Here is a 27783-nt window from a genome sequence, read left to right as displayed (position 1 = left end):
AGTTTGAGTTGTAGTAATATAGAAATTGGGAGAAAAAAGGAAAGGGAGAAAAGAAATGGAATGATTGACATCATAATACTTGGAATAAGTGAGTTAAAATGGAAAGGCATCGGACATTTTCAATCACATAATTACAGAGAATTGGTTTTAGAAATGACAACTTAAGTCCATTTGCAACGGAGTCAGATAAAACTGCATTTTAATTACCCTATGTGTATAATTTATATGCAGAGCATAACAGAATGATTAGATTTGAGGAAAGAGGTATCAAAACTGAAGAAACATCAAAAAATATCAAGTAAGATAGAACTATATAAGTACAGTAGAGTTCCGGTTAACCGACTTCTGGTTATCCAACCATCCGTATTATCCGAGGTGCCAGGCCCTTTGGAGATGCCCCATGCACATTGCTAGACAGCAGCGCGCATGGGGGGCTTCCTTAAGTTGAGTGCTCGCCGCAGGAACGAGCCCTGTCTCTCCAGCGAACACTCGCGCCTTGGGAGGCACCCCATGCATGTTGCTAGACAGCAGCGTGCACGGGGTGCTTCCCCAAACTGGCTTGCCGGGAGGGATAATAGGGCCTTCCTATTATCCGTCAGTTCTGGTTATTCGACATTTGGCCTGCCCGTTTATGTCGAATAACCGGAACTCTACTGTAAGCACATCTATTATAAAGCAGAAAATAACAAATACTTGGATAACTACTAACAAAAGTTTAAAAAACTACCCAATCAAGGTTACCACTGAATAGTAACAAAACAAAAATAATATCATAACTTAAAAATCAGTGATGAAGATATTGAAATAGATTTCCAATATTTTGCTCAATCATCAAGCAGAATATGAAAAAAAAATCAGAAGATGACCAGAACCTGGAAGAGCAGCTATGGAAGAGTTAGGCAAGTTCCTCTAGGATATTATATAATTTAATACTAAGTCAGAATAATCCATGCCCTGGTATTCGTGATTTGTATGTACCATGTTTGTGAAAGCCAGATAGGAAATAAATAACTAATTTTGAATATGCAGCTGGATTTTTACAGATACCATGAGCTGCCAACAAGACAAATAAATGAGCCTGAAAGCAAATTAAGCCTGAGCTTTCCATAGAGGCCAAAATAACTAAACTGAGGCTTTGGACACATCCTGAGGCTACATAACTTGATATAAAAGACAAGAATGCTGGATAAAATGAAATGCAGAAGGAAAAAGAGAAGATCACTTTACAGATGGATTGATTCAATCAGGAAGCCACAACCCTGAGTTTGAAAGACTTAGGCAGGACTGTTGAAGACTAGGGCTCTTAAAGGTTTCTTGCTCATAGAGTTTTGCTCCAAGTCGAAACCAGCCGTAATAGCAAGTAATAACAACCATTGCAAATGAACTCTAATAAAATGTAAAAAGAATTTCTGTTGGAAATATAACCCACAATCCTGGATATCTAGATGGTAGGAATTAGCTGGTTTTAAACGGCGCTTATATTTCTACTGTTTTTAGAAGGCAAAATAGCTTTGAAACTCGTTTTACTCATGTTTATACTATTGTGTTATTTTGTTGTATTAAGTGATATGTGAATATTGTCTGTGTTATATTATTTACTGCATTCATTTGTTGTTGTAAGCTGCCCCGAGTCCCTTTGGGCAGAGGGGGCAGAATACAAATAAAGATGATGATGATGATGATGATGATTATTATTATTATTATTCTGCCTAAGCTTGTCACTTTAATCAAATTACACTTTTGCTATTCTAATTAAAATAGATGTTTTCTAAATATAAAGCATTTTTATCAGCAGTAGGGCAGTTGTTATATCTATGAAATACTTTAGAAATAATGGTGCTGCCCTTCAATGTCTATTTAAAAGATGAGATAAATTATTGTATAAATTTTAGTCCTCTAATGTTATTTTTGTGCCATTTTCAGTTTCCTTTCATGTAAAAAAAACACAGCTGTGATTAATAGCAAGGACTTCATAACTAAAAGTAAAATCAATGGCTTAAATCCATACACATGGGATGTTCATCACTATTCACCTAATGTAACAGATATCCTGTTCCCAAAGGTTTTCCAACTCTGTAACTAGGTTTGAGAGATGAGGCTGGAGAGGGAATGTGGAAACCTATTTCCAGTTTTCCTGATAGAAAGGGGTTTTCAAGGTAATCCCAGGATTAGATGCTGTCTATTAACATTGTTTTATGAGAAAACATACCTAGTAATCATAATACTTTGATTTTAGTTCACTCTCCTTGGAGTTACTAAAGAAAAAGCCACAAAATAACTACCAGCGGCAACTACTTAAGGAAGCTAGACTTATATATAATTCTGAACTGATAGAGAAATATTTTCCAGGTAATAGCTAAAATTTGTGCAGCTTATTTACAGAAAGTCCCCACATTACATTCAGTTCAAAAGAGAGCACTTCTTCATTTGCACATTTCCTTTGGGCACCTTTATAATTTTATGTGTCTATCCAGTTTAGTAAAAATTGTTTTGATTATCCAAAACACTTAAAGATGACACACTGATAGTTATCTACAACCTAGACTTTAAAACCTGGATGTATGCTAATTAATACCATATGATCACAAAACTGAGGTCATCTAAATTGTATCAAGTCTGATTTTACCAAACCAGGACTGTAAATTCCCCACAAAACCAAGGACAGAAGAATATTATTTTAATTAGAAAACTGTTTTTGACAAATACACAGTTTGCTTTTTTAAACATAACCTTGAAAGGCTGGAACCAGACTTAGCCTGATGTATTGACATCAATGGGGTAGTTTAACAATTGATCAACCTAACTCAAGTTTAGCAGAAACCAACTGCAACTTAGACCAAATCCAAAAAAGAACAGCTTTCTCCACCTCCTCCCCCGCAAAAAAAACCAAATGCAAAAATCTACATGTAAAATGCTATGAAACAACTCCCCTCTAACAAAAAAATTGATCTGAAAAATAAAATTGGCAAAATATACAGAACGTTTCTGTAGAGGCTCTTTATCTCTAGCATGTTCCATCGCTGAGGTCTGCCATTGGAAACTTTTTGTAAAGGCTACTATAGGTCCTTATACACATGTGCTGAAGCATTTCCACAAAAATATAATGTCCTTATGTATCATATTTACAGTTCTCCTTCAGACAATGGCATACTGTTCATATAAAAGATCCCTAATTTTATAGAAGTCTTCACAGAGACAGCCTTCCAATCCAATCCGACCCGTTTCAGTCTGCAAGAAATCACATTACATTTAATTAACTACTGATTTTAAAGGCGAGATTTACTGTAACAGGAACATGAAGAGAACAGACATAAAGAGTCTACTTACCCTGCGAACAGCCACTAAGTTATTACATACAAGGACCCCTCCTACAAATTCAGCTTGAATTCCTTCTCGAAGAAGAACCTGCTTAAAGTCAGACAACCTGGGCTCATTCATGAAGACAGATTGATGGCCAGGAACCTTTTGTGAATAAATTATAAACCAGATGTTAATAAAAAGATACAAGGTGAGTGAAGAAAACATTCCTACAAATATCAAAGTAGCTTTGTACAAAGTGCAAAAGCTCAACTCAGGAAGATAGAACTGTGACAAAACCATTCCATTACCACATACATACATACATACATACATACATACACACACACATGACCAGTACCAAAAAATAAACAAACATCAGAATAGGAACATATACATTTAGGTATTAAGAAACACTGTCAAAAGCAAAGTTAAAACCTAGTATTGAATGAGATAGTTAACAAAAACATTTGGAGGGGGGGGGGGGGGGGAAGGTGGTTGGCATTACTGTCCAGAATTGGCCCTGTATAAGCTTTAATGCAATTGGGGGAAACTGTGCAACTGGGGGAAACTATAAGCTTTACAGAAAAACTGATCAGTGCTTTTCACACACAAGCATTTAGATACTTGATGTCAGTATCAATTAGACAACCTGAATTCTGCTTTCAAAACAAGAACTCATTGTAGGGAGAATAATCTAGATGTTTCAGATCTTTGACAATTATAGAATGACCCCCTTATCCATAGATTCAATATCCACAGTTTCCTTTACTCTTCCAAAAATATTCCCCACCAGAAGTGTTTGCAGGCCTCTCTAGGTCCCCCAGTGCAATTCTATAGAATAGTTCCAGCCCAAGTATACTCAAAATACAAGATTCCTTATTATCCAGTTTCATTTATCCCCATGGGGCCTTGAAACACATCTTTCATGTACTTTGGGGTAGTCAACTGAGGGCAGCAATGTCATATTCTATTAGCAAAGCAGTTTTTGTCTTACAAGACTCCATCATCATTGTTGTTGTCGTTTATCATCATCATCACCACCATCACCTATATACCACTTTTGTCCCAATAATGAGTCTCAACGCAGCTTACAACATATTTTAAAACAATACAAATTAAGAATTATACAAATACTTCATAAAGGTACAAGTAAAAAAGTTTTTTAAAAAACTAATTAAACAATATATAAACTCAAAATTCACTAACAGGCTATATACAAATCATGAAACAGTACTGAACACCATTAAAAGCCCATGCCATTCAGTTTTGAAAAGTTTGATGGCATAAGTATGTATTAACTTGCTGGCAGAAGGCAAAGACGTCTGGGATCTGCTACTGAGAAAGCCCTCTCTTTTGTTTCCCCAAACCAGGCCTGCACAACCTGCAGCCGTCCAGGTGTCCAATGGCCAAGAATTCTGGGATTTGGATGCCAAAACAGCTGGAGGGTCACAGATTGTGCAGGCCTGCCCCAAACAAGTCTAAGGAGGTAGTAAAACAATGAAAAGGGTGTCCACAGAAGCTCTTAAGAGTGTCAATGGGCACATAACCTGAGATATAGCTCCTCAAATAGCCTGGACTCCAAATTGTATAAAGCTTTATAATCATCAACAATACTTTGAACTGTGGCTGGCTAGACATAGATGGGCAACCAGTGAACTTTGCTCCCTATAGCCCAGGCATGGGCAAACTTCAGCTCTCCAGGTATTTTGGACATCAACTCCCACAATTCCTAACAACCAACTGTTAGGAATTGTGAGAGTTTAAGTCCAAAACATCTGGAGGGCTGAAGTTTGCTCATGCCTGCTGTAGCCTATATCCAATGTTGTATTGACTGCAGCACAAATGCAACAGAACTTCCTTCCCTTTCCCTCTGCGAGGCAGCTCTCTATACTGGAAAAGTAGTTCTCAAGGGGTTTCAAAAGATAAAATGTATCACTCTTGCTTCTGGATTCTCCTGTTACACCAGAAATCCAGTGATGGAGTGGTACTGCCAAATATGAGGCACTTTTTTGACCAATTTCTATTTCTACTCATCATCAAATAAAATATAATAATTCCTTATACTGTCCATATTTTTGAAGGCAGGCTTATTCTTGCCAATTTTAATTACTCAAAACATAATCCTTTGACTTTAGAAAATGTTTTGCATACACCATATATAAGAAAGCATATCTAGATTGCAACACTGAAATAAATGCAAATAATTTCCTTTGAAGACACGGCACAACCCAAAATAATAAAAACATAGCTGAAGAAAAAATTCTACCTCGTTGGGAGGCAAGGGCTCCAAAGTAGGAATGATCTCACTCTCCTCACATATTTCTTTGTCGTCATCTCCAAAGAGACTCTTGATGGCCTTCTGCTGTGCTACAGTACTGGTTTCAGAAGAGGAAGTCTCCACTTGCATTTCTGTGTCTTCGCCATCATCCCTTAGTTCCCCTTCTTCCAAAATCACCCCAGTGTCCACTTTGGATACCCGCATGTCCAAGACTCCATCTATCCATGCCAGTTCAGCATCTTTCGCTTTACAAAACTGAAGGGAACTGACGAGAGAATCTTTTAACCTAACCTGATCAACAAATTTAAAAGTAAGAAAGAGAAACAAATGAAGAAGACATTTTTTTGTGTGTGTTCAACATCTCTATGTGCAGTACCTCAACGGAAGAGCTTTGGAGATGCAGCAATATTAGAAACAGACATAAGAAGAAATAATATGGAATTAATATTTGAAACAACTGTGAGGACTGAGATAGCCAAGGCAACCAAAAGAAAGCGGGATAAAAAGAATCTTAGTAATAACATTGATTACTGGAACAGAGTGTATTGTTTTTACTGTCTTGTGATGCTGACTGTCCTATTTAGTCAAGTAGATGGCTGTGAAAATTAGGAAGGAGGTGTAACCGATTACATACACATTTTAGTTCATTTTCTGAACCATTAAAAATCCTCCATCCAGTAACTTATCAATATTAGCAGTATTCTAAATGTGAGAGGGACTCAGTAAAATACAGAGCCAATTGCCCATCTTGCAGAACAGAATGCACAAAAATGCAAGTATGTTAGACAAAACTGCATGGAAAAATGGCTATTTGAAGAAACACTTAACAAAAATGCATACTAAATTTCATGCAGGCTCAAAAAAAAAAAACAAATTTAGAAATGGGATGAAATGAGGATTAAGCCTGGAAAGCAGAAACAAGATTGATGTTATTAGATCTATTCACTCCAAGAGACTAGGATCTCTATGTGTTAATTTTATGGCAGCAGGAATTTTAGGCTTGAGTAACATCTTTTTTCTTGTTCTTAAAAAGAAATGGGGAGAAATCGATCATATAACTAAAATAGGAGCGTTGTTTACTCATTCGCCTTATTTATTCAACTTATATTCGGCCTTTCTCTCAAAATGGGGCTTCTTAATTTTATGGGTATTACCAATGAGGTAATTTAAACAGGAGATACTCCTAAAACACAGGTGTATTTTGCACAGTTGCTGTTTGTATGCCTTTAAGTTCCTTCCAAGTTATGGCAGTATCATGGGATTGTCTTGGAAAGATTTGTGTAGAGGGGATTAGCCTTTGCTTTCCTCTGAGGCTGGGAGATTGTGACTTGCACAAGGTCATACACTTAGTTTCCATCTCCAAGTGGGAATCTGATTCCTGTTCTCCAGTGTCGCACTCCAACACTCAAACCACTACATTGTGCTGGCTCTCATTTAATAAAAAGGCTGCAATGTTGTATTTTGTTATATATTTGCACCTCCTTTTTCTGACTTGCCAATGAAATCACAGCCAAATCTCCTCTATAATGGTGCTAAGAGAACATTTACGTGTTGGCAGCACCTATTTCATGAAGAGGATGCCAAAAGAAATATGATATAAGGAATTTTGTTTGGGGTACAAAGTATCAAAAACACACACGCAAAGTAATGTGGCAACATAAATATCCGCTCTCCTTTCGAATATAATATAGCTAGTGAATACTGTCTTTAGTACCTGAAAACATTTATGTGTGTGTGTGTTTGTGTGTTTTCAGATACTATTTTTTCTATTATTGCTTTCAAGTACTATGTTATATAATAGAATAATAAAGATGGAAGAAACCACATGGGCCATCTAGTTGATTTTATGTGTGTATGTACATATATATACATCCACACACATACATATACATACCAAAATATACAAATATACTTAACTAAATATATAGGCATACGTCTTATATACAATATAAAATACATTTTAAAATAATAACATTTATTAATACCATCATCATAGTTAATCATCCTCAGCATCATCTAAAAATAGTCAGCACACCATATCCATGGATTCAACTGTTCACATCTAGAAAATATTAAAAATAACATCCCAAAGCAAACCTTTCTTACTTCTCTCACCCTCTCAGGAAAGAACCAGCACCTCAGCATTTGAAACACAACTTTACAACTCAATTTTATTACTTGTATAGTTGCTGAACCCTTTCTGCTCCATTCTGCAAACTTACCTGGTATATGTGAGTCTCGCTGGTTGCATCAACTGTTTCATGAAGTTTGGGCACGTAAACTTTAATATCCTTTCCACCAAAAGCTCGACAGGACTCCGCCAGATCCTGACTGGCTTCAGGTGGCCCATGGACAATGACCAATTGCCGCGGCTTCATTTGATTAATGATTTTTTTAATGGAGTCTCCATCTGACCGACCTTCATAATCGATATATGTAACCCGAGCTCTAAATTTTGATGTAAGGAAAAAATCTACTCAATGATTTTACCTATCAAACTTGTTATTGACTAGCTCAAATGCAAGGCAGAGAAGCCAAACCCATAAACGACAAAGCAATAATCATTCAAGCACTTTCAAATGAACTAAGACTTTTTGTAGCTAATAATGCAATTGTTAGTCTAAGATAGCCTCTTGTGAATTGTATAGCAGTAATGCACCATTTGTGCATCTTAATTTTGCCATTCTTAACCTTGTTTAACTAAAAACTAACAACAAAAAAACATACAGCAATAACTGTGCTAATCCATAGAGCACTTGTTAGTATTTTACTTAAGACAAACATTTTTTGGATTTTTGAGGAACAGTTGGATGGAAACCCCTTGCTTAAAGATCCCTTGATAATTAGATCGAAGAGGACATATATTTGTATGAATTAGAAACAGGTGAACAACATAAAGGAGAGCAACAATTTACTTTTTGAAATAAAACAAATGAAGCTGTTGCACCCTTTTATGTACAGTAGAGTCTCACTTATCCAACACTCTTATCCAACATTCTGGATTATCCAACGTATTTTTGTAGTCAATGTTTTCAATACATCGTGATATTTTGGTGCTAAATTTGTAAATACAGTAATTACTACATAGCATTACTGCATACTGAACTACTTATTCTGTCAAATTTGTTGTATAACATGATGTTTTGGTGCTTAATTTTTAAAATCATAACCTATTTTGATGTTTAATAGGCTTTTCCTTAATCCCTCCTTATTATCCAACATATTCGCTTATCCAACATTCTGCCAGCCCATTTACGTTGGATAAGTGAGACTCTACTGTATTCATTATTTTGTGAAGACTTAAAAGAACAAAAAGCCTACATGAGATGCCCTTTCTCTAGCAGAACTTTTTGTTCCATCAACAAATTGCCTAAGGTAGAGACCATTTCAAAAATCGATTGAGTTTTTTGCCAGTGGTGCTTTTTGATCTCCATTAATGTGATGGAGGTTAAAACATACCTATCAGTTTCTTCATGTAAAAACTTCTAGAGAAGCCGATTTGGTGTCTCAAGCCCTTAAAACCACATACATTACTTTGATGCAGACATTTTTCTGCTGTAATAGGTATTGGAATTTATCTTAGATGCAGCAAGAAACTGCAAAAAAAAAAAAAAACATGGCCTAGATCCAGTAGCTGGTCTCAATGGCAGTAGGCTCGCTGAATCAATTCATAATTGGTAAGCCACTTATGCCAGTAAATGCCAGCATAGTGCAGTGATCTGGACATTGGAATGTGACTCTGAAGACTAGGGTACAAATCCTCACTTTGCAATGGAAACATAGTGAGCAATTCACATTTCTGGCCCTCCACTAAGCTACTTTAAGCTCAGGACATGTCTTCCTCTAAAACAAGAAGTGCCTTCCAGCTGTTAAAAAAGTCTTCCTGGATGTAAAATGGTGTAGGAGGTATCGCCCCCTAGAAGTTATTTGGGGAGGTACGCTTTATTTTCCTTTTTGGCAGGGGGTATGTGATTTCCAAGGTCTCCCAGAAAGCTAATGCTCCCATAACTGCCTATCACCACTTTAGATTAGTGTCAATCTGGTTTCCAGGACATAAATTACTTTGGTTGCTTATTCTTGGAATAAGAGGGGGGAGTACACCCTGTGGGATCTCCTGCAGCTCATCATAGATTTCAATACCATCAACAATGATATCTGTCTGGGATGGATTGTCTCTTCAGAATAGGACTTTGGGGCAATGTCTCCAGTCCTTCCTAAAGAGGTGCATTCAAAAGGAAGTGAGGACAAATCCTGTTAAACACCCTGGCTGATGACACAACAATTACGGAGGGGGGGGGGGGGTCACAGTATGAAAACTCAGTATTGATTTCATGTAATATCAATTGGTGGGGAGTGCGATAGCTTGCAATGAACGAACCACAATTACTTTCAGTTGCTAACAGTGCCCTCTAGCTGCCATCTGTCTTAAGTGCACCTACTTTATTTCCATTGATTCTGTTGTGGAAACGCATTTAGTAGGAACATCGGATAAATCCTGGTCCATAGGTTCTTCTCCATTGGTAAGCCCTGATTCTAATTTGTTTTTTTCTTCCTCTGTTGCCTGCAGTTCTGGAACAAGGAAATCTTCAGGTCTAAATGAGGAGGATTATTAATATAAATTAAGACATTATCAAGAAAATGTGTGGTGATAAGATAGACAACATATATAGATTTTCTCTTTATTTAGCAATGTAATACTGTCAATTAAAAAAAACCTCTGACTCAGATCCATAAATTAATATTAGAGACCCCAAAATACAACATTCCAAAATGTGTATAACAAAGCCTCCCTTTCTGCTCTTCTCGCATTTACCCCTCATTTGTTCCTTGAAAATGGATTTCGGAACTGCACAGAAAGATATAAGACAATTAAACATGACACACACACAAACACATACATATATATACACATAAATATATTAGAAAACATGTATTCTGAATGAAGACACTGTTAGTTTTTTAAGGTGTAAGAGGTTCTGCACATTTTACACATGCTAGAATAATATACCTTTTCTTCTCTCTCACTTACTTGATAATTTCTCCATATTCATCCCATTTAATTCTCTCTTCTGGAGCTGGAAACATAGGATATGCTTTTTTGGCCTGTTTGAAGAAGCTTCCTTTCCGGTTTCCTTCTCCTTTCATCATCAGGTCGTGTTTAGTTTTATGAACCGATGGCTGATCGATATCCTCTTCTGCATCACTTTCATCACTGGAATCAATATCCGCTCTAAAACAGGCCCAAGATTGAATATTTATAGCAAAACAAAGTAAAAGCTTGTAGACTGATGTTTCTTTAAAACATTCCATGTTGTCTCAGTGTTTTCCCCTTTGGACGCTGGACCAAATTATGGACTTGGACTTAAAAATGATGAGAGGGATCATACTAAAGGCTTATTCAGTTCATCATCCTATTTCCTACAATGCCCAACCAGGTACATATAGGAAACCCAGAAGGAGGACATGAGGGAGAAAGTACTTCTCCTGAGCAATCTGATACAGGAGATAATATACTACTGTATCTAATAGTCACCAAACAGTCTGATTCTCTCCAAAAATGTCTGAATCCCTCCTTAAATCAATTTAAGAAATTTACAACTAAGGGACTAAAACCCATAGTTTAACTCTTGTCAAATTTCTAAAGTTTCTCAACATTCCACTCATGGATGATCTTGAGTACTGGGAGAGGGAGATCAAAACCTCTCTATTCAGTTCCTTCACACTGTGCCTATTTTACATAGCTTTAATCATGTAACTTTTCCCTCACTGTTTCTGTAAAAGACACTCTAACTCGCTGCTCATTTTTGGTTCCTTGTTTTTGTTCTTGCCTTCAACAATGCTAAAGTAATGAATGCTAAGAGAAAATTCACTGTATCCATTATTCTCTACCATACATTATTAGGGAAACTAATACATTTACACTGTATTTTTTAAATGCTCGCTTTTAATTTTCCAGGTTAACACAGATATCGAGCTACACATTCTTATAAGGAGTTCCTTATACCTCTTAAGAAGTATTTACGTCCGTATTTAAGTGGCTGTAGGTATCTACAAAAAACTACCTTGAATAATTTCCAAGAACACATGTGTGGTTTTTTATACATTCATACTCACTCTTTTGACTGTTCCAACTTTTTAGCTGCTTCTTTTTTAAGTTTCTCTTTCTCCAGGTATTCTTCAAGTTCCTTTCCTTCCAGTTTAACCCTTTTCCTCAACTGAAAGAAATATAAATACCGATATATATGTGTGCGTGTGAGAGATAATATATGGTAATTAGCTTAACACTAAATATTAATAAACATTTTAATTTGTGTATGAAATTTATTCACAAAAGCTTTAGAACTGTTCTAAGTGTGTTACATATACAAATAAATTATTTATATGCATATAAGATGTAATATATGCACACAACAGATCCATTTACAAATATGTATATTACACAGGGAAATACTGTGAAGTCAAGACTCCTCAAAATTTACTGCATTGCAAAGGAACTGGCAAAACCACCTCTGAGTATTCCTTGTCTAAGAAAATGTTATGAAATCCATGGGGTCATAGGTCACATGAAGGCACATACATACACAAACACAAATATGTACTATGACATATGACAAATATTCTTGAAGTAGTTCATTCTTGCAGAAATCACTGTTCAAAGTAGAATGTATGTTTCCCAGAATATCCATCACCCCACAAAAGGATTTCTGCTCTTAAACTGCTATTCTTACACAAGTATAACCAAAGAGAGCCTTTTTATTTACCTCCATGTCAATAACCTTTTCAGAGGAGTTATCTATAAGAAATCGTGCCAGTGTCCCAGGAGTTGTTCTATAGGTCAAAATGATAGAGTTTTTAGGGTCCTGACACCACTGTATAAAGAGATCCCTTGAAAACCCACAGTCCAAATCTGGTTGGCTGGCAAGGACAACTTTGGGACTAGGAACTCGAGCCAAATCTGAAAGTCCATGACACAGAGAGAGATGACGAAACTGGAAAGGATTGTTCCTCTTATCTTCAAAGCATCTCATCAGCTTGTCACTCATCCATTCCACCTACAAAATGAGGAAGAAAAATGGCAGGTAATCAGACACATTTTAGTATTAAATAATAATAAGCAAAATAAATTTTGACCTATCATGTGTCCTTTATTGGTGTTCATGCACATAGTATCAGCATGTGAACTTTCAGAATATTAACTCAGACTGTATGGCTAATCATTCTTCTCTATTTCAAGAGGCTCTCCAAAGTCTTTACACATGAAGTAAGAATTTCTACATCTAGACAACCAATAATCTTCCCGTTTGGAATATATGCTCCTCAGGTATAACACTGCAATTTCCTCCACTAAAACAGCACAGTACAACCCCCCCCCCAAAAAAAACCCAATTTTAATGTGGCTAAAGACCTAGTGTAATTACATGCATTTTCTGCTATCAAAACAAACCTGTGATTTTGAAAACTCCACAACGTTGTAGCTGACATTATTTAAAAGTGCTAAAGAGTAGACACCTAAGCCGGCATCTTTTGTCCTCCATATTTGATCAAGCAGCTGGGCAAGTTCCAAAACTCTGCCTGCAGTATCAACAGCTATTAAGACATTCCCATCACCTCTAAGTGTTTCCAAGACATTTGCTAAAGACAAGGGGAAGAAGCAGACATTTAATCAGTAATGTTTGCAGCCTCTTTAAAATTCAGTTTATTTTTATAAAATTCAATTTCTTTTTATAGTCATCTACTTACTCAGTAATTTAATGTACTAAACTACTATATGCTGACATGCAGCTGACATGTGGCATGTCATAGATTAGTACATTAAAGGTCTTTCTCCAAATTACATTTTAAAGACATATCCTGTATCTGCCTACAATTTGTCTGGTGCAGCAGTTACCCAGGTTCAAGGTACAAGCTCTTGTAAAATCTACCTGCAAACTACAGCCCTAGGGAAAGACTTGTCTGAGGATCAGCCTAAGGATAAGCTCACCAGCTAACGGTTGGCAAGCAAGTCACAGAAATGATGAACACAATGATAGCGTGGGATAGTTGTAATTTCTACGGGCAAAAGAACCAATGAAACCAATGCAGGTAATAAGCATAACTGTATAATCTATCACAAAAGGAGCTTTTTTATAAGTAATATTGACATTTCCATATGCAAAAAAGTATTCGAGAATAATAATAGACAATGTCTGCATAGTGCCAAGACCATGAAAACTAGACATGTGAAATCTGGCATGGATACTAAGGTGACCCAGTAGTGCAGAGTTATTTTGTTTTAAATTGATTAATTTGGGTCAATTGAAATCTCTTTCTTGCTTACAGTAACATCTTCAAGGACTTGTTGCCAGACCTTCCACAACCAGGACTGACAAAGCAAGAGATAGTTCTGAAGATTCATTTATCCAGGGGTCTTCGATGCCCCATCCACTGCATCTAGCTCTTCAAACAGTTCAAAAAGAGAAAGTAGTACTGTTTGGTAAAGATGTGAGGAGTGTAAAAAGTGTACAGAGGAAGAAGTTAAACAAGTGCCAGAGGGAAGACAAAGGCCAGGAAGAAAGAAAAAGTCTGGAGCAGGATGAAATGAACAGAAATAGCAGAGGGAAAGAGAAAAGGAGGTGGAATGAAGGCCTGAGGGTTTATTGACCCATGGGAAATTAGTACATTTGCTAGTACCAGATAAAGCAGAGAGAGAACTGTTTATTATTGTTGTGCGCCTTCAAGTTGTTTCCGACTTATGGTTACCCTAAGGCAAACTTATCACACAGTTTCCTGGGACTGAGAGTGGATAACTTACCAAAAGTCACCTAGCAGGTTTCCATGGCCAAGTAGAGAATCTAACGCTGGTATCCAGATTTTTAACTCTCCCAATGCTTTTGGGTTGCAAATTCCACAATCACCCCATACTGATGATGACTCATGAGAGTTATATGCTAAGAATGTCTGGAGAGTCCACCCCTACCTTAAAATATTTTAATTTTCTCTTGAAGTATATAAACAAAGATTTTAGACTTCCTAAAGTTCTGCAGAGAGGATGTCACTTCATTACAGAGCACATATGCTGCGCTCTAATGAGAAAAGGAATACAGTAGAGTCTCGCTTATCCAAGCCTCACTTATCCAAGTTTCTGGATTATCCAAGCCATTTTTGTAGTCAATGTTTTCAATATATCGTGATATTTTGGTGCTAAATTGGTAAATACAGTAATTACAACATAACATTACTGCGTATTGAACTGCTTTTCTGTCAAATTTGTTGTATAACATGTTTTGGTGCTTAATTTGTAAAATCATAACCTAATTTGATGTTTAATAGGTTTTTCCTTAATCCCTCCTTATTATCCAAGATATTCGCTTATCCAAGCTTCTGCTGGCCCATTTAGCTAGGATAAGTGAGACTTTACTGTATTTCAAAAAACAGCTTCCAAAGAAGCACTTTAAAATGTCACCTTAATATTGAATAGCAATATATTGAGTTGTCATTTTAAAATTAATTTTGCAAAATTATGCCAATGACTCTCTTTAAAATGCACCACACAATAAGAGCAAGGTTGAGAAGTTTATAAAATCCAGGCAATAACTACAAGTTTCTAATTTGTTTTTTAAAATGTATAAACTGGGGCTCAGGTGAGCTCTAGAGATAAACTCAGTCTTAACCAGATTGCAGAACAATCCTTCTTTTTAGCATGCATATGCACTACACAAGAGCTGGGATTAAGAAATTGTGTCAAACAAATTCCATTTTACCTTTCCCCATCCAATTATTGATATTTAAAGCCATAGCAAAATACATACTCAGCAGTTGTTCATCTCTTTGCTTCCGCCTCGGTTGTACATAGGTAGCATTAAAGGAATCCGTGATAAGCAAGGAAGGTCTACTTAACATTTCCAGGGAACATCCATTCAGATGGCTGCAAAAAGAAGTCATATCAGATAATTGCAATCCGCTAGCTAAACACAGCCAATGTCAAAATTAAAACAGTAGAAATATCCCACAAGTTATTTTCCTACTTTCCAGTTTCTCCACTTTCATAACAAATACATTTCCATTCCAATCAGTCTTCCGCATGTGTGGGTTTGATTATTCAGATTTACTAAATATGCCACCTCTAGGAATCTCTAGGTCTTCCAGTGTGACTATGTCACCTTCCTCTTGGAGAACCTAAAGATTGCAAGAGAGAACACATATCTAGAAATTTCTAGGTTCTTCAATGCAATTCTATGGTCAGCTTCCAGCAAATGAGGATTTGTCTTTAAATAAACAGTGACTGGGAAAGACAAACTATAGCTTTGATTGCTGTTAGAGAACTTTGGCACTTTACATTGCCATGCTGCATTTCAAAATGCTTTTAAATTTCATGTTTTGCATTTCAACGAGGGAAGTTTATTCCTTCAGCACATCTGTTTTCAAATTTTAATTGGTGGTCATACAAATCTTTGAAATTTGCTATATACTGGGTATTAATTTACCATAGCACTGTAAATAACTTTTTATAATATGCAGCAAATAAAAACAACCTTTATATGACTGTATAAGAAGCTCTTGTAAAATTAAAATGAATCTGTCTTTTTCAGGCCAATAGGCAAGGCTAGTAACTCCTGTGGTTATATTAAAAATATAGGGCCAGGTGATACTAGAAATAACAATCCCAACAAAATTATATCAACTGGAAATTATTAACCATTAGGTACATACATTTCCCTCTTGTGGTTGAAATCAACTGCATAAACTATTTCTTCTTCTCCATCTTTAACTATCTTCCAAATGGTGCCTCCTATCATATGGCCTGCTGGTAATGGTGTGATAGACAAACCATGTCCTTTACCTAAAGGAAAAAGCAGCAACAGTATTGTAGAGACAGGCATACAAAGTCCCCTTTAATCCATTTTAACATTAAGCCAGTTGAGATAGGGCATCAGGACTGTGATTTGCAAATAGTTTTCACTGCAGCATTGTATGGATCCCTACTGAAATATACATAAATGGTCTAAATCTACTCTGAACTTTTTCTGAACTTTGAGCTCCTTCTTCTTTCCTGAATTGTTTCCCTTTCTACTTATATAAAACATCATAACTTGAAGAACTGGTGAAAAAGTTTGCTTTGTTAATTCCTCTGTTCTTCTCCGCTTTCCTGACACAAAGGACAGATTTGTACAGAATAACATACTAGATTCCTATTGAATTCTAAGTTGTTTTGGTCAGGCCAGTATACAGATGCCTATTGTACTATCAGTTCCATAGTGAGCATAAACAGCTGAATAAAACACAGACTTTCTATTGATAGTCTGTTTATTCTAATGTACTAACCCTGCAATCTGGTTTGTCTCTCCATCAACAAATCAGTAAAATCATCCATGTTTTATTGTAGGTTTATTTTGATGTTTGATTGGAAAAGAAAGGAGAAAGACTGCCAGAACCAGACATAACAGTAAATGAACCGCAGATGGATGGTTACAACTCCAATCACTCAACCACAACAAGACTCAGGACAGAGAAATCCCTTAAATTAAATAAATGTAAACAAATAAATGAAACATAGTTCCTCTGGTATCAATGTTCTGTCGAAGCGATAATGCCATGAACACATCTATTAGGTTAACTGAGGCATGCCTACATCACCTTTTAAAAATTGTTCTTCAACCTGCTACATACCTTACAAACCAAGAAAAAGATGAAAATAAAGAAAAATAACAATAGCAAGTCATTATAAATGAAACCCACAACATAGATTTCCGGCAGGGGGTTGGACAGGATGGCCCATGAGGTCTCTTCCAACTCTATGATTCTATAGTGTAATTCCTATTTCACAAGGAGACATATACTTTTACAGTAAGAGGACACTTGGTTTATCAAAATCAGCTTAATAAGGAATATGGTCTTCAGAGTGCTGGATAGAGTTACTATTCAAAAAGTTACTAATTCAATCAGACCCCTTTCCTCACTGATGAGATGATAGACAATTTAACTAATCCCAGAAAGAAGCTAAGGAAAAATTACCTTTCTTCCCATTAGTATGTTAACAACTACTGAGGAAGGCAAGCATACACAGCAAACACTTTTAAGAATGTAAAGAAAAGCAGTTAAGTATTAAGAACAGATAACATTAAACTATTTTAGAAGCATTCAAAAATGTGAAAAAATGGCAGCAAATTCCAAACAAAAATACAAATAATTACTTTTCACCTTTCAAATTGACAATCTGAGAAAATTTCAGTTGTTGTATTTTATCGAAAGCTGCATCCACATCATCCAGGGTAAACAACGTGAAGTCTTCTGTATTGTGCCGTGACTAATCAACAAAAAGAACACGGAAATATTTTTAGATTCCATTCACACTCAACTTAACTATCAGTTCTTTAAAAACTAAACCTTTCATAACTTGTACCTGGTAGAGATCATACATGAACATCTGGCCCATTTTATACACTGGAATAGTTGCATAAATAGCACAATTCAAACCCATTTTTCCTACTGCGTATGGAAGTGCACCCAAATGTAAAGGATCTGGATGTGACAGAAGTACTGCATCAACCTGATGAACATGTCTAGAAAAGAAAATGAAACATTGGAGGGGAATTACCAACCATTCTGCTATTTCAAAAATCAAAGTATTTCATTTATTATATATAGTACATCAATAAACAAACACACATAATTTTCATATATAGGATGATGGTTTCCTGTATTTCCTTACCCTTGATTGTACGAGTTCCATTTACAGAAAACTACCATATGCAAAAGAGAAGTATCTTTACAAAAACTTTGAATATATTTTGTTGAAGGAAAAGGAAAAAGAAACACAAAAAACAAGCTAACAAGAAAACCAACAGGAAAAGGATGCAATACGGTTTGTGAATGCTGTATCAGAAGAAAACAGTTAACTGTCATAGGAGAACACTTGATCATTCCAGAGTTTGTTATCAGTTACAGTGGAGCTATAAACTATATTATGTTAGAATACACAATGAAAGACCACAATTACTTGACTTTCTTACCCAATTTCTACTTTTTGATTTATGCAGTTAAGTTCTTCATAAGTGCCACACTGACTTAGCTTGCTCTACCACTGATATAATAAGAAAGTCATTAATTCCTTTGAGTTGTTTGGCTGTAACACAAGACTTTTTTTACTGAACGACTTTGATTATCTAAAATGCATACACGTATTTGAAGACATCTCTTTAGTTGGACTATGTCAATCATACAATAATTGAAAAGCATTTCAGTTACTCCTACAGAAACAGAACTTCAGTTAAAATCAGGTTCTACTTACTTTCTCAAAGAATCAATGATGTCCATAGAAAAATTTTCATCCCATCCGCAATCCAATAGAAAGCGAAACTCATCTACTTGAAGTAAATAACAGAGAGCTGATTCCTCCTGCACCCCTGAAAGGGTGGTTAGCTTGATAATTGATGTCATTCTGCCTTCCCAAATGTGCTTACTAAAAATCACAACTGTAAGAAAATAATGGATGTTTTACAATCAATGGAATACATTTACTTTCATGTTATAGTGCTCTCAAACTGCATCAAGCTTAAAAATTTAAAGATCTCATATTATCCCCCTTTAATATTATGCAGTATTCAACAGCTCTTATGGTCAGAAAGTTCTTCCTAATGTTCAAATGGAATCTCCTTTCCTATAACTTATACCCATTGCCAGGACAACAGAAAACAAACCTGCTCCCTCTTCCTCATCACACACCCCTCCATACATAGAGAAAGAGAGAGAATTTGGAGATGGAACCCAAATCTAAGCACAAAATGTATTTATATTTCATTATAACTTATACATACAACCAGGAAGCAGTTTTACACAACACAATATTTTAATAATGTTGTCCATGCGATAGAATCATAGAGTTGGAAGAGAACTCGTGAGCCACCCAGTCCAACCCCCTGCCAAGAAGCAGGAAAATCACATTCAAAGCACCCCAACAGATGGCCATCCAGTCTCTGTTTAAGAGCCTCCAAAGGAGCTTCCACAGAAGAAGCCTCAACCACATTCCGGGGCAGAGTTCCACTGCTGAACATCTCTAGTTGGCATACACTGAACCATCCACCCAAATGGACAATTTTGGATTATTTTGGATAAGAGACACTCAACCCTGTATCAATTTAAAGCAGGCATAGGCAAACTTCGGCCCTCCAGGTGTTTTGGACTCCAACTCCCACAATTCCTAACTGTTGGTAAGCTGTTAGGAATTGTGAGAATTGGAGTCCAAAATACCTGGAGGGCCGAAGTTTGCCCATGCCTGAGTTAGTCTTCTTGGTATCTCAATCCACACTTAATAAAATCCCACATTGTCTGCTTTGAACTGGAATATATGGCAGTGTGGACTCTGAGCAAATATTGTAGGATTTTCTGCCTTGATATTCTGTTATATGGCTGTTGGGAAGGGCCCGCAGGCTGTATCTATACTGCAGAATGGATGCTGTTTGACACCACTTTAACTGCCAATGGCTCAAAGCTGGGGGATCCTGGGAGCTGTTGTTTGATAAAGCACCAGCTGTCTTCCAGAGAAGGCTAAAGAACTTGTAAAAGTCCTATGATCCCCATGGCAGTGAAAGGGGTGTTAATTCTACAGTATAGAACAGGCTTGGGCAACCTTCGGCCCTGCGGGTGTTTTGGACTCCAACTCCCACCATTCCTAACAGCCTCAGGCCCTTTCCTTTCCCCCCCACCCCCCCAGCCGCTTAAGCGGCTGAGGGGGGAAAGGAAGGGGCCTGAGGCTGTTAGGAATGGTGGGAGTTGGAATCCAAAACACCCGCAGGGCCGAAGGTTGCCCATGCCTGGTGTAGATGCAACGAATGCTCTGCCCCAATAATAAAGGTCACAGGCCCAGGCTGGCGACCCATCTTCTCCCTCTAAAAATATGGCGGGAAGTGATCAGCTCTTGTTTCCTCAACAGTGTTATGTACGTGAGGCAGTAGAAATAACCAAGAGGGGTTCCAACCTGCGTCCATTTGGCATTCGTGCTGACCCTTACCTGTGCATAAAAGCCCCTTGTTAATGCCAGGGCTCTAAACCTATTAAAAACCCGGGCCGGGAGAGAAGCAGGCCTGTTCCCAACCACACAGCGCCCGCCCCTCAATCGCCGCCATTTTGGTCCGGGAAGAAACAGAGCAGATGCAGGAAGGAAGGAAGGGGCGGGGCTTTGGACCGAACCATTAGCGCAGCTCAACGGGGTGGAGGCGAAATCTGCGGGGAAGACGCTCATTCAAAGTAAGATGCTAAATTGTCTCACGTCTCCTTTAAAAAGTATAATGGCATAGAGTAAGGGACTCTGAGCGCTGGAAAAAAAAACAGGAAATGTCTCTTTTGATTTCTCTCGGCTAATGGACCCTTCCGCCTCCCTCCCTGCCTAAATAGTTTGACCTCTTTAGAGAGAAAAAGAGGGCCTGAAGGACAGGTAAGGTGCTGTAGGGAGAATGGTGGGAAGGGCGTGTTGAAATGGCCTGGAAAAGGCGCCCAGAAAGCCATTAGTGGGTGAAGGTAAAGGTTTCCCCTGACGTTAAGTGCAGTCATGTCTGACTCTGGGAGTTGGTGCTCATCTCCATTTCTAAGCCGAAGAGCCGGTGTTGTCCGTAGACATGTGGCCGGCATGACTGCATGGAGCGCCGTTACCTTCCCGCCGGAGCGGTACCTATTGATCTATTCGCATTTGCATGTTTTCAAACTGCTAGGTTGGCAGAAGCTGGAGCTAACAGCTGGCGCTCACTCCGCTCCCGGGATTTGAACCTGGGACCTTTCGGTCTGCAAGTTCAGCAGCTCAGTGCTTTAACACACTTCGCCACCGGGGCTCCTTGGTGAGTGAAAGGCAGCATCATATGTGAGCCTGTCAGAGTTCTAAGGTCGTTTGGGGAAGCCTTTCCACACAGCCCAATAACCCAGAATACCAAGGCAGAAAACCCCACAATATCTGCTTTGAACTGGGTCATCTGAGTCCACACTGCCATATATCCCAGTTCAAAGCAGATAATGCGGGATTTTATTCAGCTCTGTGGAAGGGGCCTCAGTGGGTGCATCCCCGCCGCAGAATTAATGCGGTTTGACATCGCTTTAACTTGGCATTTTGCTATTTAAGCATAAGAAAACACCCATCATCACTCCCCAGACTGGGATGGCTAAGGATCTAATAATTAAAGATTACAGAAGCACTGAATCATGTGCAAATAATTGTATTTCCTTATATGTTCCTTATTGAAAGAAAAAGTAATTTGGAATGTGCCTTTTAGGAAAGCAGGACCTTTTAGAGATCATAACCTTTTAGAGCAGTGGTTTACAATCTGGGTTCCCCTGATGTTTTTGGCCTACAACTCCCAGAAATCCCAGGCAGTTTACCAGCTGTTAGGATTTCTGAGAGTTGAATTAGAGAATGGCATTTATAGCCTTTTAGAGAAGCCAAAAACCAGTTTGAGTAGAATCTTCTCAAGTGGTATACAACCAAATGTAATTGTGCAAGGCAATTGGCTTCAGTTGATAGACGGAATAACTTGTTGTCTCTGGACTGTTAGGAAAACAGAGAATAGTAAAGGTTTTCCCCTGACATTAAGTCTAGTTGTGTCCGTCTCTGGGAGTTGGTAATCATCTCCATTTCTAAGCCAAAGAGCCAGCATTGTCCATAAACTTCTCCAAGGTCATGTGGCCGGCATGACTGTATGGAGCGTTGTTACCTTTCTGCCAGAGCGGTACCTATTGATCTACTCACATTTGCATGTTTTCGAACTGCTAGGTTGGCAGAAACTGGGGCTAGCAGTGGGTGCTCACTTCACTTTTCAGATTCAAACTGCCGACCTTTCGGTCAGCAAGTTCAACAGCTCAGGAGTTTAACCCGCTACGTCACTGGGGGCTCCTACAGAGAATATGCCAATGCATAAAATAGAAGTTCTTCAGAAGTGTTTTTCAGTGCCCAAAAATATATCTACTCTCCCATAAAGCAACTTGTTTTATATCATGCACTCAAGAAATAAAATAAAGTAAACTCTGGCAAAAATAACATATTTGGTTTACTCACAACCTTCATGTGTTCAGCATACATAGGTATATAACTTATCAGTCAGTTACAGATAGGTTTGAGATAGTTTCTGTGTGCCTTCCAGTCACAACATCTTTCTAGAATAAACAGCAAGCGTTTGCAAGTCTGCGATCTGGGTAGTCCCAAAGTCTAAAGAAGTCTGATGGAGTCTGTGCTTGCCCCAGAGAGGATCACATGGTCTGCAGCCCCTCTCACAATTTCTCAGGGAAAACATCGAGCAAGGAAAGAAAGCTGCATTCTAGAACGTATACAATGAGTAAGCAACAGGATTATAAACAAATTACTAGAGGGGCTTGAAGAAGGTTATAATTTCTAACAGTTCCCAAGCTTTTACAGTTAATATGGTTCTAAAGACTATTCTCCCAGACTTTCTTCTCATGGGATTTGTGAGGTCACCCATGCTCTTAAATGTGTTGCTTATACTTTGGACATGTGGGTAAACAACTCCCGATTGGCTGAACTAATAAGCTACTATTATAAAGGAGTGACTGATCATTGTGATTGTTTAACATTATTTAGTATGTGCTAATAATGATGAACCATTGAAAATAGACACATGATGCAAACAGAAGCAGTTATACTATGAGCAGTTATATATTGTGGCTGGAGAAATTCATTTGGGACTTGTGACATTGTAAGTTTATTTAATGAAAATATAATTGAGCAGTTTTGCAATATCAGGGGCAAGGGATTGCTTTTTATTACATGAAGAAGCCAACAAAGTAACCAATGCACATCAGGACACTGGTTAAAGATTGTTGAAACACTTCAGTTGAGTCCACTACACTTATTTGCCGTTCACTCACAGAGTTCCTTCACAGTTCTGCTACATAGCTAAACATGTAACGTATGCACCAATAGAAATTTCCAGCCTATTAGGATAACTTGCAGATTACATTTTAAAATGTTTTCCCCATAAAGATGAATTATTCATAGGAATGTGGTTACATGTGAAGTGGTTTACACAATCTGAGCCTAAGCCTGTCAATCCTTTTGCTTCATAGAACTTGCTCCTTACTATCCAAGGTTATCTTAGAAATAGAAAAGGTGAAGAAAAGAGCAACCAAAATGGTATTTTTTCCTATGAGGGAAAGGCCAAAATATTTGGGAATTCTTAATTTAGGGGAAAATATACATTCTCCCCATGCTAATAACCATAAAACCGTGGGTCATCTGTAAAAATTTATTTATCAAATTATTATGAGTGGGTTTTTACTAATGTTTTAACTATTATTATTTTTACTAATAATTGATTTATAGCATATATACATGTTTTGCTGGATCTAATCCTTTTTGTTCCTTTTCCTTTTAGTAACTATGGTGAATATCCTCCAGCTTGTGCGAGATCACTGGGGCCTGACATTGGTTCCAATTGGATTTGTGGTGGGATGTTACTTTGACAGGAGGAATGATGAGAAACTGAGCCTCTTCAGAAACAAAAGCAAATTATATCACAGGTTAGTTATTTGGGGACGTGATTCCACTGAGTAACACAACAGTAACGTATTTTTAAAATTTATTTAGATAATTTTTACCCCACATCACAGCCACAAACACACTCGGATTGTTTTGCAAAATTTAAATTTGTCCTCGGCTTACAATACACATAAGATCAGTAATAATTATTACATAAATACAGTGTTACATAAGACACGGTGCTGCTGTGTTGTTCTCCCTACCTTCCTTCCACTCAATGACCAGCAGAATGGCAGTTAAAGTGTGAGGAGCCCCCAATATTGTATCTGAAGTTCAAAATCTGCTACTTTCTACAATGTCTTTGAGCAACGATTGTAGACAAATACAACTGCTAACATACTGCATGTTTATTGTTGTAATCCTCCTGCTTCTGTGTTACATTGAATTGAAGATTTGGAAGCACCTGTTACAACCAAATAAAATATTGCTAATAGAATCTTGATTGGAAAGGTCTCATTCATCCAGATTATACCACTTTTAAGAGGTTTTTGTCTACACATTTAATTAGAAGTCACAATGGTAGCATTTGACCTTCAAAGTTCTAGGCAGCAAGAGAACAAAATACCGGAGAAAGCATCTAGCCCCATATCGTCTTAGCCATATTTTGGGTTCTCTGTCAAGACTTTTCAGCAGGTAATATTTCCATCTGAGATAAGAGCATCATTAACAATATAATGCCCTTTTGATAGTGATACCAAAATCCCTCTTTCTAAATGGATTTGCCTGTCATCAAATTAATATTTACATTCCAGGCAAAAACATGAATTGTATGCTATGGAGTTTGCCTGCCAGCAGAATAAAAACTGGTCTTCTCCAAATCCTCTCTATATGTGTTTCCCAGGTTCTTAATGAGAGAGGGTTTTTTTTATGTCTATTGGTGTTCTAGGAGGGATCCTGATTAGACAGGGTCTCTAGGTTATGAGTACAAGTAGTCTTCTGTTCATGTAAGTACCTTTACATCCATCTCCACTGGATGTTTGCAGAGAATAGGGCTCTATCAATCCCATTTCTTTATTGGTTGGTCATATGCTGTTATATATGACCCCCTGTACTGAGTTGCTACATTGTGGTGATCACTCCAACATTGTGTCTAAGGACTCATTTACCTGGGCCACAAAATCCAGGGCCAGTCTAGAGTAGCAATACTCTGGCCTGGAGGGAGGCTTTACTGCACACTTCGGTCTAAATACAATGGTCATCCTTACCTGTACTGTTTGTCAGTGCATAATCACTGACAAGCACCTTTGTGGACATCAACAAAGGCTCCTGCATGACCTAGTAATTGACCCCTCCTTTCCCCAGGTTGCTCAGGCTCCTATGCTGATATCAGGCTGTCTGGCACAAAAAAGAGACAAAGGATAACAAAATTGAGTTTCATCCCCATTTCCATGTGCCACAAAGCACAGGGAAAAGGGGAAAGGCACCACTGACCTATGTAAACAGTGGATCAGTTCAGATTAGAACCGGTCAATCTGTCCACACCAATCCCAAAGTGTGAGGTGGCACCAAAGCTTCAGTTAAACTTCAGAGCTTTCCCCTATTAATGCTAGCATGGGGTAAAATTGGGTTAACCAATTAACTTTGTGTTAAGGGCCTAATGTCCTTGCTGGCTTTAGCCTATAAAACCCTAAACCAGTTTACCAGCTGGGAGCTGAAGGCCAAAACATTTGGGGACCCACAGGTTGAGAACCACTGCCCTAAACGGTTCTGGACCAGCTTACCTGTCTGAATGCACACACCCCCTATGAACCATCCCGGGCACTAAGATCTCAGATCTCCTTTGGGGGGGGGGGGGGGGGGGGCCTGCTCTTGGTCCCACCTTCTTCACAGGTGTGGCTGATGGGTGAGGGACAGAGCCTTCTCCGTGGTGGCCCCTCAGCTGTGGAACTCCCTTCCCATTGAAATTAGATTTGCCCCTGCCTCCTATCCTTTAGAAAACAAGTTAAAACCTGGCTATGGAACCAAGCGTTTGGAGAGTAGCACAGGGCTATATGCAGCTACGAAGTGACTGGCAATGTGATTGGAATGGCTTCTGGATTATGATTTTTGATCTATGTGTAATGTTTTAACAGCTTATTTATGTATTTATATGGTAGTGTTTTATGATTTTCATGATTTAATTGCACAATGTAGATTGTATTTTGTTTGTCTTATGTTAATGTGGAATTGAATTATTGCCAATTTGGAAGTCTCTCTGTGTCCCCTTTGGGGTTGAGATAGAGCAGGGTAAAATACAGTAAATAAATAAACATCTTATGGCCAATCAGGAGTGATTTCTGGCCAGATTTAGGTTTTGATGGCCTCTGAATAATCCAAACCCAACAGATCTCTGATTTCAGCATTTTCTTGTTCATTTTCCGGATGGTTCTGTTTATAAGTTACCTTTGGTTTTTATTGATGATTTTTACTTTCTTTGTTCAGTCACTGAATTAATGTAGCCGGCGCTTTATGGTATCTGCCTGTAGTCTGAATCACTTTGGATTAAAAAAAATAAAAGTAGTACAGTACAAGCAATTTTCTTACTATCTATTATGGATTTGAGCGCCACAAAGACTGTGTGTATCCAGCTTTGTAAGCAAAATTGCATTAAAACACTCCAAGTAATGGGCTTATCAGAAAGACTGCTGTGTATGTCACTTTCCTACATTTCCCTGTTGCTTCTGGGTGGGTAAATTTGAGAGATTTATGGCCTGTATTTCATTCTCCAATACATTGTATTTAGCACCAATTTCTAGAAGCCAAACCAGGTCAGGTCCAATATTAAGTCCTTTAAAAAAAAAGGGGGGGGGCTTGCCTGTTTAAACCAACTTGGGGAAGAATTGCATTATAAGAGTCAAACACATCTGGATCTGCAGTTCTGTCATTTTCATTAAACTAAAAATTGGAGTAGTGGAGAGCATAAGGGTTGTGAATGCAGGATTGGAAGGCATGCTACATGAAGCCAGTGGGCCATATTTCTACCCCTGTTTATACTGTTAGCCTCTGTGTGGTGGAGGTGATGTCTTCTATTGATGTAGTAACCAAAATTATTTGCAAAATATAACTGAAGAGGGCTTTATTTTTTTAAAATCTAGAGGATAGGTTATATATCCAACTAATGATTTTGAGTACAAAAAAAATTAACAAATGTATTTTTAAAGTAAATTGCCATCTTTATTAGTATTTGAATATTGTTCAAAAAGCATACAAGTGAGGAGTTGTGGTGAAGTATTTTTTCACCATCTGCTACAAAAATTACTAGTTGTGAAATGGAATATACTTTTAAATGTGAATATTTTTTAAAAGAACACATTCCTAATTTGATGATCCTTTATTTCATTTTCACAGGGAATTGAAACCTGGAGAAGAAGTCACATGGAGATAATTTTTCAAACGAGAAATCGTTCCATACTATTACATTCACGTGTTGAAGAAATGTATGAACGATTGTGTCATCAAGTGAAACAAAAATTGTTAGTCCCAGGCCATCTATTAAATTCATGACTTTAGCAGGAGCTTAATAAGTTACTTTTAAGAAGAAACACACAATGTTTACTCCAATTATGAATGGCTTCAGTATGTCATTACATTCATTTTTCTTTATCCTAAAATTATAAAGTTTGTATTTCTGGAATTTCTTCTCTGGGGTCATCCACATGAAATCTTCTTTTTCCATGTTTAAATAAAAATAAGTTGACAACCATTCTAAAAAGTA

General features: G+C 37.6%; 2 protein-coding genes across 6 annotated transcripts; one reads left to right on the top strand and one right to left on the bottom strand.

Moving 5' to 3' along the window:
- Positions 1 to 182: 182 nt before the first annotated feature.
- On the bottom strand, positions 183 to 20701 carry cpsf2 (cleavage and polyadenylation specific factor 2). Its single transcript, XM_008112492.3, has 15 exons — positions 20565 to 20701; positions 18846 to 19029; positions 17958 to 18117; positions 17756 to 17861; positions 16268 to 16397; positions 15367 to 15482; positions 13023 to 13210; positions 12340 to 12630; positions 11693 to 11793; positions 10608 to 10808; positions 10018 to 10170; positions 7801 to 8026; positions 5567 to 5869; positions 3328 to 3462; positions 183 to 3228 (listed from the first exon to the last, which is right to left on the bottom strand). The coding sequence occupies exons 2-15, from the start codon at positions 18992 to 18994 to the stop codon at positions 3136 to 3138; spliced, it is 2352 nt and encodes a 783-aa protein (XP_008110699.1). The 5' UTR covers positions 18995 to 19029; positions 20565 to 20701; the 3' UTR covers positions 183 to 3135.
- On the top strand, positions 20668 to 27783 carry ndufb1 (NADH:ubiquinone oxidoreductase subunit B1). 5 transcript variants are annotated; one of them, XM_062968262.1, is made up of 4 exons: positions 20782 to 20800; positions 21262 to 21384; positions 23926 to 24070; positions 27417 to 27783. In XM_062968262.1, the coding sequence occupies exons 3-4, from the start codon at positions 23931 to 23933 to the stop codon at positions 27451 to 27453; spliced, it is 177 nt and encodes a 58-aa protein (XP_062824332.1). In that variant the 5' UTR covers positions 20782 to 20800; positions 21262 to 21384; positions 23926 to 23930; the 3' UTR covers positions 27454 to 27783. The 5 variants fall into 5 exon arrangements, with proteins under 5 accessions (XP_003214397.1, XP_062824332.1, XP_008110779.1 ...); XM_062968247.1 differs by lacking the exon at positions 20782 to 20800 and adding an exon at positions 20866 to 20987; XM_003214349.3 differs by lacking the exon at positions 21262 to 21384 and having other exon boundaries at positions 20668 to 20800.

This window comes from Anolis carolinensis, chromosome 1 (assembly GCF_035594765.1).
Source record: "Anolis carolinensis isolate JA03-04 chromosome 1, rAnoCar3.1.pri, whole genome shotgun sequence".
In the NCBI taxonomy this organism is placed as follows: Eukaryota; Metazoa; Chordata; class Lepidosauria; order Squamata; family Dactyloidae; genus Anolis; species Anolis carolinensis.
The sequence above is the reverse complement of the archived record's forward strand: the minus strand, read 5'-3'. Positions and strand labels throughout refer to the sequence as shown.